The sequence below is a fragment of the Dryobates pubescens genome, chromosome 21 (genome assembly GCF_014839835.1).
Source record: "Dryobates pubescens isolate bDryPub1 chromosome 21, bDryPub1.pri, whole genome shotgun sequence".
NCBI lineage: Eukaryota > Metazoa > Chordata > Aves > Piciformes > Picidae > Dryobates > Dryobates pubescens.
The window spans coordinates 2,061,033-2,077,338 of NC_071632.1; the positions used below are offsets into that span (position 1 = coordinate 2,061,033).

The 16,306-nt window shown below is 51.8% G+C and overlaps 1 protein-coding gene across 1 annotated transcript in view; it reads left to right on the forward strand.

The window, feature by feature from the left end:
- LOC104310165 (macrophage mannose receptor 1) overlaps positions 1-16,306 on the forward strand; it is a 54,862-nt gene that overhangs the window by 24,272 nt on the left and 14,284 nt on the right. Inside the window, exons 13-22 of the mRNA XM_054171240.1 lie at positions 914-1,041; positions 2,393-2,480; positions 4,262-4,391; positions 5,353-5,388; positions 7,200-7,363; positions 9,401-9,468; positions 10,475-10,575; positions 12,202-12,344; positions 12,424-12,529; positions 12,787-12,983. Coding sequence (XP_054027215.1) covers positions 914-1,041; positions 2,393-2,480; positions 4,262-4,391; positions 5,353-5,388; positions 7,200-7,363; positions 9,401-9,468; positions 10,475-10,575; positions 12,202-12,344; positions 12,424-12,529; positions 12,787-12,983 — 1,161 coding nt within the window. The remainder of the gene's footprint in view (positions 1-913; positions 1,042-2,392; positions 2,481-4,261; positions 4,392-5,352; positions 5,389-7,199; positions 7,364-9,400; positions 9,469-10,474; positions 10,576-12,201; positions 12,345-12,423; positions 12,530-12,786; positions 12,984-16,306) is intronic.

Here is a 16,306-nt window from a genome sequence, read left to right on the forward strand (position 1 = left end):
CATAGCACCACAGAAACACAGAACCATAGAACCTCAGAACCACAGAACCATAGAGTCACAGAACCATAGAATCACAGAACCATAGTCATAAAACCATAGAATCACAGAACCATAGAGTCATAAAACCATAGAATCACAGAACCATAGAATCACAGAATCACAAAATCATAGAACCACAGAACCATAGAACTATAGAACTACAGAACCATAGAGTCATAGAACCATAGAATCATAGAACCATAGAACCACAGAACCATAGAACCACAGAACCATAGAACCATAGAACCACAGAACCATAGAACCACAGAATCACAGAACCATAGAATCACAGAACCACAGAACCATAGAGTCATAGAATATAGCACCACAGAAACACAGAACCACAGAACCATAGAGTCACAGAACCAGAGTCACAGAACCACAGAGTCACAGAACCACAGAACCATAGAATCATAGAACCATAGAGTCACAGAACCATAGAATCACAGAACCATAGAGTCACAGAACCATAGAATCACAGAACCATAGAGTCACAGAACCATAGAATCACAGAACCACAGAACCATAGAGTCATAAAACCATAGAATCACAAAACCATAGAATCACAGAATCACAAAATCATAGAACCACAGAACCATAGAACTATAGAACTACAGAACCATAGAGTCATAGAACCATAGAATCATAGAACCATAGAACCACAGAACCATAGAATCACAGAACCATAGAACCACAGAATCATAGAATGGAAGGGACCTGCAAAGCTCACCCAGTCCAACCCCCATGCAGTCAGCAGGGACATCCCCCACTAGATCAGGCTGCCCAGAGCCATGTTCCTGACATGCTCCTCCAAGGCAGTCAGCAGATTTGCTTTTCCCATGCTGCCAACAGAATGTTGTGCTTGGATCTGCAGCCTTTTGTGAGAGAGGAAAACCAAAAGAAAACATGGTTTGAAGCCCAGGATTTCTGCAGACACATAGGAGGAGATCTGGCTGCCATTACAAGTGAAGAGGAGCAAATGGTGGTGGAAAACTCAATAATGTAAGTGAAGCCAGCCAATCTAATCACTGACATTCTGTTGTGGCAATGCTCTAGGCAGGAATGCATCACACAGATTAACACATGTAAACCATCTAGGGTCTCCTCATCAGCGTGAGAAAAAGAACCAAGAACAAGCTTCAGGTGGGGAGTTATTCCCCAAAGCACTTTTTGAGTCCTTAAAATATCACCTGCAAAGGCTTTAAATAACTAAAACACTGCATTTAAAACAAAGCCAAACCAACAAACCAAACCACAACCCAACCCCCAGGCTGGTTTGATGCTTCTCCTTCTGACACCTCTGAGTTTGTTCACTGAACTTCTCTGATACCAAGCTGGAACTTCTGGCCCAGGTGAACATTTTAGGTCCCAAAGGACACTCTGATCACAGCACCAGAGATGAAAACCTTTGTGCTGTGATTTCAACACAATCATTTCCAAGCAGAAGATTCTAAGGTGATCTGCTGGAGAGCAGCCCCAAGGAGAAGGACCTGGGAGTGCTGGTGCACAGCAAGCTCTGCATGGGACAGCAATGTGCCCTGGGGGCCAAGAAGGACAATGGGGTCCTGGGGGGCATTCAGAGGAGTGTGGCCAGCAGAGCCAGGGAGGTTCTCCTCCCCCTCTGCTCTGCCCTGCTGAGACCTCACCTGGAATATTGCATCCAGCTCTGGGCTCCCCAGCTCAGGAGGGACAGGGATCTGCTGCAGAGAGTCCAAGGGAGGGCTACAAGGATGCTGCAGGGACTGCAGCCCTGCCTGGGGAGGAGAGGCTGAGAGCCCTGGGGCTGTTCAGTCTGGGGAGGAGAAGGCTGAGAGGGATCTGATCAATGTCTATCAATAGCTGAGGGCTGGGGGTCAGGAAGGAAGGCACAGGGACAGCCTCTGCTCACTGTGCCCTGGGATAGGCCAAGGGGCAATGGATGGAAACTGCAGCACAGGAGGTTCCACCTCAACACAAGGAGGAACTTCTTGACTGTGAGGGTCCCAGAGGCCTGGAGCAGGCTGCCCAGAGAGGTTGTGGAGTCTCCTTCTCTGGAGCCTTTGCAGCCCTGTCTGGATGTGTTCCTGTGTGCCCTGTGCTGGGTTCTCTGCTCCTGCTCTGGCAGGGGGTTGGACTGGAAGCTCTCCAGAGGTCCTTTCCAACCCCTGACGTCCTGTGAACCTGTCAGGCATAACTTTCACTCATTTGCTGCTGGGACCTTGCTGCCCAGCAGCATTGTCAGTATGGTTAGCATTTCTACTCCATTTGAAGCCTTCAATAGTTGTGACAGTTCCTGTCCCAGGTAGCTTGCAACATTTGGCAGAGCTAACCCCCTGCCTCCTCTTCCTCCCTGACACATTCTCTCACACTCCAGGAGAAAATCCTCATCACTTCAGCCTTTCTGGATAGGTTTGCAGTGCCTGGACCCTGAGGGTGGGCTCTCCTGGAGCGATGGATCACCGGTGAGTGCTTCACCTGCCTGCTTTCTTGCTCTTCTGACTCTGCTCTCCTGGGAGCCTTTTCCATCATTAGTGTGGAAGCAAGCTGGACAGGAAGCCCCAAATGAGCAACTGCAGCTCATTATTCTTCACACTGCTTTAGAGAAGAAAGAGGCCAATACATCCTGAGGTTGTGCCACCAAAGAAGTGCTAGTGATAAGCTAAGTGGCATATCTGTGAGAACCACAGAGTCAGAGCATGTTAGGGGTTAGAAGAGATCCATGAGTCCAAGCCCCCTGCCAAAGCAGCATCACCCAGGGCAGGTCACAGCCTGGTAGGAGAGAATGATCCAGAAGGACTCCTCAGGGCGCAGAGCAAGGAGGCTGGTCAGGTAGGCTTGCTCATACCTGAAATGACAGGCAGTGGGGATGAAGCCCAGCTGGCTGTGCCCCTGCTCACCAGCCTGGCCTGGACAGCAGCACAATCAGGGAAGTGGGGAGCATTAGAGGGGCTGTGGGCAGTAAGTCAAGAGAAGTTTTCCTTCCCCTCTGCTCTGCCCTGCTGAGGCCACAGCTGGAATCTTGTGTCCAGCTCTGGGCCCCTCAGCTCAAGAAGGACCTCAGGGAACTGCTTGAGAGAGTCCAGCACAGAGGCACAGAGCTGCTGCAGGCAGTGGAAGATCTTCCTCATGAGGAGAGCCTGAGGGAGCTGAGGGCTCTGTAGCTTGGAGAGGAGCAGCCTGAGGGTGAGCTCCTTGCTGTTGCTCAAGATGTGCAGGGGGAGTGCCCAGAGGCTGGAGCCAGGCTCTGCTGGGTGCTGCCCAGTGCCAGCACAAGGGGCAGTGATGGAAGGTGAGGCAGAGGAAGTGCCATGGAAACACGAGGAAGAATTTTTACCCTGAGAAGGTGACAGAGGCCTGGAGCAGGCTGCCCAGGAGGGTTGTGGAGTCTCCTTCTCTGGAGATATTCAAAACCCACCTGGATGTGTTCCTGTGTGCCCTGCTCCAGGTGCTCCTACTCTGGCAGGGGGCTTGGACTGGATGAGCTTTTGAGGTCCCTTCCAGCCCCTCACATTCTGTGATTCTGTGAAGTGTCCTTTGGGTTTCCTTTTGAACAGATTTGCTGCTTAGCTGAGCAGCAGAGGGACTGGCCTCAAGAGCAGGTGAGACAGTGCTGTGCTGAGACACAGCTCCTTGGGCAGCAAAAGCAGCTGTGGTCTGTGCTGTCAGGAACACATCCAGGTGGGGTTGGGAAGTCTCCAGAGCAGGAGACTCCACAACCTCCCTGGGCAGCCTGCTCCAGGCTCCAGCACCCTCACACCAAAGAAGTTTCTCCTCATCTTGAGGTGGAACCTCCTGGGTTCCAGCTTGTGCCTCTTGTTCCTTGTCCTGTCACTGGGCAGCACCCAAGGGAGCCTGGCCCCTTCATCCTGATCCCCAGCCCTCAGCTATCGATAGACATTGATCAGATCCCTCTCAGCCTTCTCTTCTCCAGACTAAACAGCCCCAGAGAGGTGTTTCCTGATTTTTTACAGCCTCTGGTGATACATTGCCACGTTCCTGCCCCCTACTGCCCTTTTACACCTTCATAGGATCCCAGTTTTCATGGGACTGCAGAGTCCATCAAACGCTGTGCAAACCCAGAGCCTTTCTCTTCCCTTCTGGAGTGGCTTTCTTGCTTTAATGTCCCACACAAGCTACTCAACCACAGGGGGTTGAAACCTCAGTGGTACTTCTCATTCCTTACAGATCACAACTTCTTCCCCTGTGCCATAAGAATAAACCCAACCCTGTGTTCCTTCTGTAGGTGAATTACAAGAAAGATGGTTCCTTTTACTGCGCTGGGTTTGGATGCTGTGGAGCCATCAGTGATTCCATGGCATGGACTGCTGAGCGCTGTCAATACAGTCACAGCTGGGTTTGTCAGATAAAGAAAGGTAGGTTCATTTCTGCTCTGAACTCACAGTAGGAAGAAATTGAAGCTGAACCTCATGCCACTCCACTCTGCTGAGACCACAGCTGGAGCTCTGGGGCCAGTTCTGGAGCCTCTGTGCCAGGAAGGCTCTGGAGGGGCTGGAAGGTGTCCAGAGAAGGGCCACAAGGAGGAGCAGAGGGCTGGAGCTGCTCTGCTCTGGAGACAGCCTGAGAGAGTTGGGGTTGTGCAGGCTGGAGAGGAGAAGGCTCCCAGGAGACCTGCTGGTGGCCTTCCAGGATCTGCAGGGGGCTCCAAGAAAGCTGGGGAGGGACTTCTGAGGGTGTCAGGGAGGGATAGGACTGGGGGGGATGGAGCAAAACTAGAAGTGGGGAGATTGAGATTGGCTGTGAGGAAGAAGTTGTTGCCCAGGAGGGTGGTGAGAGCCTGGCACAGGTTGCCCAGGGAGGTGGTGGCAGCCTCCTGCCTGGAGGTGTTTGCAGCCAGGCTGGAGGTGGCTGTGAGCAACCTGCTGTAGTGTGAGGTGTCCCTGCCCATGGCAGGGGGGTTGGGACTGGCTGAGCCTTGAGGTCCCTTCCAGCCCTGACAGTTCTGAGATTCTATGATCCTGCTTTGGCAACAGGATGTGAGGAACAAGTTCTGCACCAGGAGGGTGGTGGAACACTGGAGCAGGTTGCCCAGGGAGGTGGTTGAGGCTCCATGCCTGGAGCTATTCCAGGTGAGGCTGGACAGGGCTCTGGCAACCTGATCTAGCTGGGGATGTCCCTGCTGAGTGCAGAGGGGTTGGACTGGGTGAGCTTTGGAGCTCCCTTCCAGCATGGACTGTTGTATGACTCTGTATTTGCCTTTAAATGTGTACAACATGAGACCTGAGAGCCAGTAAGAGGAGCTCCTCTAGCTGAACACATTGGCTCAACATTGGTGACACATTTTACATCTCTGTCTTTTTTTCCATTTCATTACAGGGACAACCTTAAAACCAGAACCTGCTCCTTCTGCCAGTAAGATTCTGTCTCTTGTTTGCCTTCATTTCAAGAGCAGACAGAAATGATTTTACTCCCAAAGGAAGTAAGATAAAGAGGCTCCCACTGCACTGAGGAGAAATACAGAAAGAAACACAGAGATACACAGCACATACAGCCCTCAGCAAGGCCTTTGACACTGCCTCCCATGGCATCCTAGTGAGCAAGCTCAGCAAGTGTGGGATGGAAGAGCAGACAGAAAGGTGGATCAGGAACTGGTTACCAGACAGAGTTCAAAGAGTGGTGGTCATTGGTGCCAGGTCCAGCTGGAGAGCTGTGACCAGTGGAGTCCCCCAGGGGTCAGTGGTGGGACCAGTGCTGTTCAACATCTTCATCAATGACATTGATGAGGGAATAGACAGACAGGCAGGCAGGCAGGCAGAGTCTGCTCAGCAGGCTTATTGATGACACCAGACTGGGAGGCTTGGCTGAGACAGCTGAAGGCTGTGCAGCCATCCAGCGAGACTTGGACAGGCTGAGAGCTGGGCAGAGAGGAACCCAATGAGGTTTTGCAGAGTCCTGCACCTGGGCAGGAAGAATAAACTGCAGCAGGACAGGTTGGGAGGTGACCTGCTGGAGAGCAGCCCCATGGAGAGGGACCTGAGAGTGCTGGTGGGCAGCAAGTTCTGCATGGGACAGCAATGTGCCCTGGGGGCCAAGAAGGCCAATGGGGTCCTGGGGGGCATTCAGAGGAGTGTGGCCAGCAGAGCCAGGGAGGTTCTCCTCCCCCTCTGCTCTGCCCTGCTGAGACCTCACCTGGAATACTGCATCCAGTTCTGGGCTCCCCAGCTCAGGAGGGACAGGGATCTGCTGCAGAGAGTCCAAGGGAGGGCTACAAGGATGCTATGGGGCCTGGAGCACTGCCTGGGGAGGAGAGGCTGAGAGCCCTGGGGCTGTTCAGTCTGGAGAGGAGAAGGCTGAGAGGGATCTGATCAATGTCTATCGATAGCTGAGGGCTGGGGGTCAGGAAGGAAGGGACAGGGACAGCCTCTGCTCACTGTGCCCTGGGATAGGCCAAGGAGCAATGGATGTAAGCTGCAGCATAGGAGGTTCCACCTCAACACAAGGAGGAACTTCTTGACTGTGAGGGTCCCAGAGCCCTGGAGCAGGCTGCCCAGAGAGGTTGTGGAGTCTCCTTCTCTGGAGCCTTTGCAGCCCTGTCTGGATGTGTTCCTGTGTGACCTGTGCTGGATTCCATGGTCCTGCTCTGGCAGGGGGTTGGACTGGAAGATCTCTTTGGGTCCCTTCCAACCCCTGACACCCTGTGAGCCTGTGATATAGAGGCAAATACAGAGCACATGAATCCTTCACACCTAATACAGATACAGGATGCCTGAAAGCCCCCAAAATCCTTCCCCCAGCCAGACTAAACCACAAGTCCCTGAGCTCCTTTTCTCTCCCCCCAACCCCATTGTCTCCCTTCCATTAGGCCTAAACAGGCCAAGATTGTGCAGTCAGGGTTCTGAATACCACCAAGAGGCCTCCTCCCCCTTGTTACCAGATAAGGGACTCCCTCTAGGGAGATGCAAGGAGGGAGAAAAGAGACTGAGTTGGCCTTGCTGCCAACTTACAAAGAGAGAGCAGAATTTGGGGACTGGATAACAACATTGCAATTCTCCAGCCCCCCCCTGCCCCTCCCTGCTCCTCCTGCAGGACTCAGCCCTATGGGTTCTCCAAAGCAGCAGCCCCAGGCGGTGCCAATCGTCTCTCATCTACAGAGCGGCCCTGGGGAATGCCCCCAGCTGTGGGTAGGAGCTGGGAGGAAGGCTGATTCCTCCCCTGTGTTGCAGCCTACGAAGTCACAGAAGATGGCTGGGTGGTCCATGGAGACAAGCAATACTTCCTGAGCCAAGAAACTGCCTCCATGGAGCAAGCCAGAGCCTTCTGCAGGAGCAGCCACGGCGAGCTCGCCACCATCGGCGACAACAGCCAGCGGAAATTCCTCTGGAGATATGTAAGAGCAGAGCCAGCCCCTGGGCACCAGGCAGCCTTCAGAGCCTGTGCACAGGCTGGGGAAGGACAGGAGAAGGGGCCTGGAGCACCACAGCCCCACATTTGTCACCAGTGATTCACAGGGGCCGTGCAAAAAGCAAAACAATTGAACGGAGAGTTACTCTGGAGAACAAGGGCAAAGGAATTGCCATGTGCTGGGGGGGAGGCTCTTGTCTGTTCTAGGCTAGGCTTGCTAGGGGGGAAAGTCTTGTCTGTTCTAGGCTAGACTTTTTAGGGGGTATAGTCTTGTCTGTTCTAGGCTAGGCTTGCTAGCGGGGAAATAGTGTTGTCTGTTCTAGGCTAGACTTGCTAGGGGGGTACAGTCTTGTCTGTTCTAGTCCAGACTTGCTAGGGGGGTACAGTCTTGTCTGTTCTAGTCTAGTCTTGCTAGAAGGGGATAGTCTTGTCTGTTCTAGTCTAGCCTTGCCTAGGGGGGAAAGAGTCTTGTCTGTTCTAGGCTACACTTGCTAGGGGGAAAAGTCTTGTCTGTTCTAGTCTAGCCTTGCTAGCGGGGAAAGAGTCTTGTCTGTTCTAGTCTAGACTTGCTAGGGGGGTACAGTCTTGTCTGTTCTAGTCTAGACTTGCTAGGGGGGTACAGTCTTGTCTGTTCTAGGCTAGACTTGCTAGGGGGGTATAATCTTGTCTGTTCTAGTCTAGCCTTGCTAGGGGGGAATAATCTTGTCTGTTCTAGTCTATACTTGCTAGGGGGGGTATAATCTTGTCTGTTCTAGTCTAGAGTTGCTAGGGGTGAAAGAGTCTTGTCTGTTCTAATCCAGACATGCTAAGGGGGGTAAAGTCTTGTCTGTTGCAATCTAGAGTTGCTGGGGGGGGATTCTTCTGTTCCAATCTAGACTTGCTGGGGGATTTGTATTATTCTGTTCCAATCCAGAGTTGCTGGTGGGGATATTCCTGCCTGTTCCAATCTAGAGCTGCTGGGGGGTTGTATTCTTCTGTTCCAATCCAGAGTTGCTGGGGGGGATATTCCTGCCTGTTCCAATCTAGAGCTGCTGGGGGGGTTGTATTCTTCTGTTCCAATCCAGAGTTGCTGGGGAGGATATTCCTACCTGTTCCAATCCAGAGTTCTGCCCATGACCCACTATGATGAGCCATTAGTTTAAGGGTAGACCAAGCAGAGAGTCCTCCTGTTTGCTGGTGACCTCTCAGCTGGGTGTCATGTTCTAGAACCCACTGATGCACAGAATCATAGAATCAGAATCATGGAATGCTCTGGGCTGGAAGGGACCTCCAGAGCTCATCCAGCCCAACCCCCTGCACTCAGCAGGGACATCCTCCCCTAGATCAGGTTGCCCAGAGCCTTGTCCAGCCTCACCTTGAGTATCTCCAGGGCTGGGGCCTAAGGCTACTGCCAGTGTGGCTCTGGTGGTCACATCATTGTGTTGATGACCAGATGAAAGGAAGGCTGTGCCTGCTCCAGGTCAGGAGCTTCCTGCATTAGCTTTCCTGCAGCATGTGTTTCAGGGACATAGATGTTGCCTGAGGCAGAGGAGAGCCCTGAAGATGATCAGAGGACTGGAGCACCTCCCCTGTGGGGACAGGCTGGGAGAGTTGGGGCTCTTCAGCCTGGAGAAGAGAAGGCTCCAGGGAGATCTTAGAGCTGCCTTACAGCACCTGAAGGAAGCTAGAGGAGAGCTGGGGAGGGGCCTGTTAGAAGGGCTTGAGGATATAGTATGAGGGGCAATGGATTGAAGCTTGATGAAGGCAGATTTAGGCTGGAGATGAGGAAGAAATTCTTTGCAGTGAGGGTGGTGAGACACTGGCACAGGCTGCCCAGGGAGGCTCTGGCTGCCTCCTCCCTGGAGGTGTTCAAGGCCAGGCTGGATGAGACCTTGAGCAACCTGGGCTGGTGGGAGGTGTCCCTGCCCATGGCAGGGGGGTTGGAACTGGATGAGCTTTAAGGTCCTTTCCAATCCAAAGCATTCTCTGCTTCTAAATGTTAGAAAGCATTAAATGAAAGTACAATTTTTTTGTGTGTGTTTAGGTCTTGAAAAATGGCAAAGTGAACTCCTACCTCATAGGATTAACTCAGCCTTCCTATCACCAGCTGAGGTAGGTAAACCAGCTCCATGAAGATCCATAAGGAGCAGCTGCAGGAGCTTTGTACTTCCAGAGTTCCTCCTGGAGAGACCACTGCAAGACAGTTGAACATATTCAGAGAGTTTTATTACCTGTTAATATGGGTTTATTACTTTAAACTATGGTTTTTATTGGGATATAGAATAGAATAGAATTAACCAGGTTGGAAAAGACCTCAGAGATCATTGAGTCCAACCTCTCACCCAGCAGCATCTAATCACCTAAACCATGGCTCCAAGTGCCTCCTCTTAAACACCTCCAGGGATGGTGACTCCACCACCTCCCTGGGCAGCACATTCCCATGGCCAGCCTCTCTTGCTGGGAAGAACTTTCTCCTCACCTCCAGCCTAAACCTCCCCTGGCACAGCTTGAGACTGTGTCTTCTTGTTCTGGTGCTGGTTGCTAGAGAGAAGAGACCAACCCCCACCTGGCTACAACCTCCCTTCAGGGAGTTGCAGAGAGCAATGAGGTCTCCCCTGAGCCTCCTCTTCTCCAGGCTAAGCAACCCCAGCTCCCTCAGCCTCTCCTCACAGGGCTGTGCTCAAGGCCTCTCCCCAGCCTTGTTGCCCTTCTCTGGACACCTTCAAGTCTCTCAATGTCCTTCTTAAACTGAGGGGCCCAGAACTGGACACAGGACTCAAGGTGTGGCCTAACCAGTGCTGAGCACAAGGCACAAGGACTTCCCTGCTCCTGCTGGCCACACTGTTCCTGATGCAGACCAGGATGCCCTTGGCCTTCTTGGCCCCCTGGGCACACTGCTGGCTCATGTTCAGCCTATTCTCTAGGTATCCATGCCTAACCAAAATACAGCTGGGGTTTGCTCTTTGGCTTGGCCACAGAAGTTTGCCATAGGTTAAGGTCTTTCAAAGCTGATGGAGACTGAATTTAGAGCCAGGTTAAGCTGCACTTGAAATAAATTAATGTTTTTAGTATCTTAAAATGGCTTTGTCTGAAGGGTTTGCTCTTGTCCTTTTTCCAGATGGATGGATGGCAGCCCAGTGAATTACACAGCCTGGGCAGAGAATCAGCCCAGCTTTTCACATGGGTTAGAAAACTGTGTAGTCTTAAATAAAGAGGATGGTGAGTTCCACAGCTGCTTACAGCACACAGATGTTGATGGCTGCTGCTATTCCCATTTGTTAAAAGTCAATCTTGGCAGCTTTGATTCATTCTCCTTCAGCAGCCTGGGGCCATGTGCATGCCACTGGAGAGTTAGTCAAGCTGAGGGCTCTCCTTTGGCAAAGTCAGCCTCAGTGGTGGAATGTAAGAGCTTGGGTTGAATGAGAGCTGCAGGGACAATGTGATCACTGATGGTGCAGCTGCAGAAAGAGTAGAGAATCATAGAATCATGGAATGGTCCAGCTCAGAAGGGACCTCCACAGCTCATCCAGTCCAACCCCCTGCATTCAGCAGGGACATCCTCCACTAGATCAGGCTGCCCACAGGCCTGCCCAGCCTCACCTTGCATGGTGTTCCACCACCCTCCTGGTGCAGAACTTGTTCCTCACATCCAATCTCAATCTGCTCTGCTCTAGTCTGAAGCCATTGCCCCTGGTCCTGTCCCTGCAGGCCTTTGCAAACAGTCTCTCTGCAGCCTTCTGGCAGCCCCCTTCAGGTCCTGGCAGGCTGCTCTTAGGTCTCCCTGAAGCTTTATCTTCTCCAGGCTGCACACCCCCAGCTCCCTCAGCCTGTCCTCATAGCAGAGCTGCTCCAACCCCCTGCTCATTTTCATGGCCTCCTCTGGACCCTCTCCATCAGGTCCAAGTCCTTCCTATGCAGAGGGCTCCAGACCTCAGTGTAGGTCCCATTCACAGCCACCTGGGCTTTCCAAAAATAATTAGAGACCAGTTAGCAAAAGAGCAGGCCCCCCTGGAGCTGAGCGTTCCGTAGTGCTCGCACTGGGGAGCTCTTGCTTTACACTTACCTATCTCACTGCCACACAACTCTTCAGCTGAGTTCCACTCAGACATCATGGAGCTGCCATCTTATATTTCCACTCCTCCCACAGTGAGAGCAGAGGTGATGGGAGGCAGAGCTGAGCTGAAGCATATTATACAATAATATCTTTAATTGGAAGAGACCTCCAGGCTCAGCCAGCCCAACCCCCACCCAGCACTGCAGGCTCAGCACCAAACCATGGCCCTAAGCACCAGCTCCACACACTGCTTCAACACCTCCAGGGATGGGGACTCCAGCACTGCCCTGGGCACAACATTCCAAGGCCTCAGAACCCTTCCAGGCAAGAAAGATTTCCTAGCAGCCAGCCTGAACCTCCCCTGGGGCAGCTTGCAACCATTGCCTCTGCTCCTGGCCCTTGCCACCAAGGAGCAGAGGCTGTCCCCTCCTCACTGCAACCTCCCTGCAGGGAGCTGCAGAGAGCAAGGAGGTCTCCCTCAGCCTCCTCTTCTCCAGCCTCAACCCCCCCAGCTCCCTCAGCCCCTCCTCTAGCCCAGGGGCTCCAGGCCCTTCTCCAGCCTGCCTGCCCTGCTCTGCACAGGCTCCAGCCCCTCAGTGTCCTTCCTGCAGGGAGGGCCCAGAGCTGAACACAGCCCTCTAGGGGTGGCCTCCCCAGTGCTGAGCACAGGGGGATGATCTCCCATTCCCAGGCAGCTTCCTGTAGAACCTACAAGCACAGAAGCCAGTACACACTCCCACAAGCTTCAGTCTTATTCAGTGTCTGATTTCCCACATCTACCTTCATTTCAGGCCTGTGGAATGATGTCAACTGTGGTTTTTCCAATGGCTATATCTGCCAGAGGCACAAAAGGGCTGAAAACCAACTACCTCCTTCAGCAGTGCCTTCACCTCCTGGAGGCTGTCCTGAAAACTGGCTTTTCTTTAAAAACAAGGTATGGTAGCTCTGATCTACACAAAATTCAGACCTAAATTCCTTTTGCTGTCTCACAGTCTCTACTCATTTTGCCCTAGTGTTACAAATTCTTTAGCTATGCCTATGTGAACTGGAATACTGCAAGGAGAAGGTGTCTGGACCTTGGAGGAGATCTGGCAAGCATCCACAGTGAGCAAGAACAAGGTAGAGTGCAGGGCTGTAACAGGCAGCAGAGAGCACTTCACAGGCTCTCAGGATGTTTGGGGTTGGAAGGACCATAGAATCCAGCACGAGAACACATCCAGACAGGGCTGGAAAGGCTCCAGAGAAGGAGACTCCACAACCTCTCTGGGCAGCCTGCTCCAGGCCTCTGGGACCCTCACAATGAAGAAGTTCCTCCTCATGTTGACCTCGCTGATGACATGCAATGTCCCCCTTTCTTCCCACTGGCTTTTCTCCAGCCTTTCTCACTCTCCAGCTGAAGAATGTTTTCCTTGAGCCCTGGATTGGCTTGAATGATATAACCAGTGAACTCAACTTCATCTGGTCTGATGGAAGTGCTGTCTCCTACAAAAACTGGGCTCCAGATTCCCCCAAAGATGGAGATCGTGTTCTCTTCGACTCTCTGCACCCAGAGGATGGCCACAACCTCCAACAGGTAAATACCACTCAGTGTCCACTGACTGCCCATTGGGATGTGCTGCCCAGGGAGGTGGTGGAGTCCCCATCCCTGGAGGTGTTTAGGCAGAGCCTGGATGAGGCACTTGGTGCCATGGTTGAGTTGATTAGATGGTGTTGGGTGATAGGTTGGACTTGGTGATCTCAAAGGTCTTTTCTTTTCCAACCTGGTTTATTCTTTTCTGTTCTATATCCCAATAAAAAAAAAACATAGTTTAAAACAATAAAACCATATCAACAAGCAATAAAACTCTCTAAATATGTTCAACCCTCTTGAGGTGGACTCCCATTCCATTCCATTCCATTCCATTCCATTCCATTCTATTCTATTCTATTCTATTCTATTCTACTCTATTCTATTCTACTCTATTCTATTCTACTCTATTCTATTCCAATCCGTTCCATTCCATTCCATTCATTTCCTCAAGACTAATCTGATGAGCAACATCAGTTCCAGAAGGAGGTTGACTTGCTGGAGCATGTCCAGAGAAGGGCAACAAAGTTGGTGAGGGGCTTGGAGCACAGCCCTGTGAGGAGAGGCTGAGGGAGCTGGGGTTGCTTAGCCTGGAGAAGAGGAGGCTCAGGGGAGACCTTCTTGCTCTCTACAACTCCCTGAAGGGAGGTTGTAGACAGGCAGAGGTTGGTCTCTTCTCCCAGGGAGGCAACCAGCACCAGAACAAGAGGACACAGTCTCAAGCTGTGCCAGGGGAGGCTTAGGCTGGATGTTAGGAAGAAGTTCTACACAGAGAGAGTGATTGCCCATTGGGATGGGCTGCCCAGGGAGGTGGTGGAGTCACCATCACTGGAGGTGTTCAGGAGGAGACTTGATAGGGTGCTTGGTGCCATGGGTTAGCTGATTAGGTGGTGTTGGATGATAGGTTGGACACAATGATCTTGAAGGTCTCTTCCAACCTGGTTTATTCTATTCTATTCTATTCTATTCTATTCTATTCTATTCTATTCTATTCTATTCTATTCTATTCTATTCTATTCTATTCTATTCTATTCTATTCTATTCTATTCTTAGCTGCAGATGATGCCTCAGTCTTCTCCCCAGGCTCTTCATCTGCCTTCACACCGGGACTAGCAATTAGCAATGTCAGTGTTGGAATGCTTTCAGAGCCCTCTCAGAGCACAGAATGGCATTGCTGCAATCTTGCAAGGAATTTGTCCAAGCTGCAGCAATGGATGGATTGAATAAAGAGAGGAAAAGAGGAGGCTCAAGGGAGACCTTCTTGCTCTCTGCAACTACCTGAAGGGAGGTTGTAGCCAGGTGGGGGTTGGTCTCTTCTCCCAGGCAAGCAGCACCAGAACAAGAGGACAGAGTCTCAAGCTGTGCCAGGGGAGGTTTAGGCTGGAGGTGAGGAAGAAGTTCTTCCCAGCAAGAGAGATTGGCCATGGGGATGTGCTGCCCAGGGAGGTGGTGGAGTCCGATCACTGGAGTGTTCAAGAAAGGCTTGGATGTGGCACTTGGAGCCATGGTTTAGTTGTCAGGAGGTGTTGGGTATTAGATAAAAGGTTGGACTTGGTAATCTCTGAGGTATTTTCTAACCTGGTTGATTCTATGATTGTAAGATTGGGTGGACTGAATAAAGCTTGCCTTTTTCAATGCAGTGCCCAGGGAGGAGGTGGAAGCCTCCTGCCTGGAGGTGTTTGCAGCCAGGCTGAATGTGGCTGTGAGCAACCTGCTGTAGTGTGAGGTGTCCCTGGCCATGGCAGGGGGGTTGGAACTGGCTGAGCCTTGAGGTCCCTTCCAGCCCTGACAGTTCTGTGATCCTGTGAATTTGCTCTTTCAGTTTGTAGAGAATAGAATTGCCACACTGGAGCTGTTAGCACACACTGGAAACATCTTCATGTTTGGGTTTGAAAAGGAAGGAGGACAGGATGAAAGATGAAAGAGTTTAAGGGTTTTTTCCTACTTTTTTCCTATTGAAAATCAGAGTTGAATTGCTGAGGGCCAGTAGATATCAGCCACTGTCCAACCCAGTGCAGCCTCTCCACTGCTGGCACTGAAATGAGCCCCCTGAGTGCTGTAAGTCCAACAGCATTCTACACACTCAGACCAACAGAGATCTGCACAACCACATCCACAGACTCATAGACTGTTTTGGGCTGGAAGGGAACATCAAGATCATCCAGTTCCAACCCCCTGCCATGGGCAGGGACACCTCCCACCAGCCCAGGTTGCTCAAGGCCTCATCCAACCTCTCCTTGAAGACCTCCAGGGAGGAGGCATCCCCAGCCTCCCTGGGCAGCCTGTGCCAGTGTCTCACATTGCCTTTCTCCTATTTATTGCTGCATCTTGCTGATGGAACTTGCCCTACATACAAAGCCATTCCACCTCCTGTCCATCCTCCCTCCATTTTGGTATCCAAACCTCTAGAGAACCCAGAAATCACACCTACAACAAACTTAGCCTGCACCCAAGCCAATTCATTCTGCTCTTTCTCTTCTAGCCAGGATCACCTAGCCTGGCCATCACTGGTAACACACTGGAACAGCTTGCCCAGGGATGTGGTTGTGGTCCCATCCCTGGAGACATTCAAGATCAGACTTGCTCTGGCCCTGGGCAGCCTGATCCAGCTGGATGTGTCCCTGCAGGGGGATGGCACAAGATGACCTTTGAGGGTCCCTTTCAATCCAGCATAGTCTGTGAATGTGTGACATGCAGGAAGGTGTGTAGGACACAAGACACCACATGGCTGTACTTTGCTGTAGCTCAAATAATGCTCCTGGAAGATGTCAGCGTGGGGAAAAAACCCAAACATGTGTGAAGGTCTATAGGCAGGCCAAGGGGGAATGGTTTGTAGGGTTAGACAGGAGCTGAGGAAGAAGTTCTTCAGTGTGAGGGTGGTGAGACTCTGGCACAGGTTGCTCAGAGAGGCTGTGGCTGCCTCCTCCTGGGGGTGTTCAAGGCCTGGTTGGATGAGACTAATTGAGAGGTGTCCCTGCCCATGGTGGGGAGGTTGGAGTAGATGATCTCTAAGGTCCCTTCCAACCTGAGCCATTCTCTGTTTCTGTGACTCTAATTTATTTGTATTTGCTCCCTCTTCCAAAAACTCTGCCAGTCACTCATTAGGCAGGGCAGGAGGTGTGCCAGAACCTGCTGGAACACAACAGTGCCTGCCAAGCACCTCCCCTGGAAGACAGCTGTGTGAGCAAGCAAGCTGAGCTGGAGAGGACAAAGGTTTACAAGCCAGTACCATGGCAGAAGAGGACAGAAAGGACAGAAGAGGATAGGAGGCTGTTTCCAGAGCTCCAATACAAACCCAAGAATTGCAGAATCCAAAAGGCTTTCAAAAT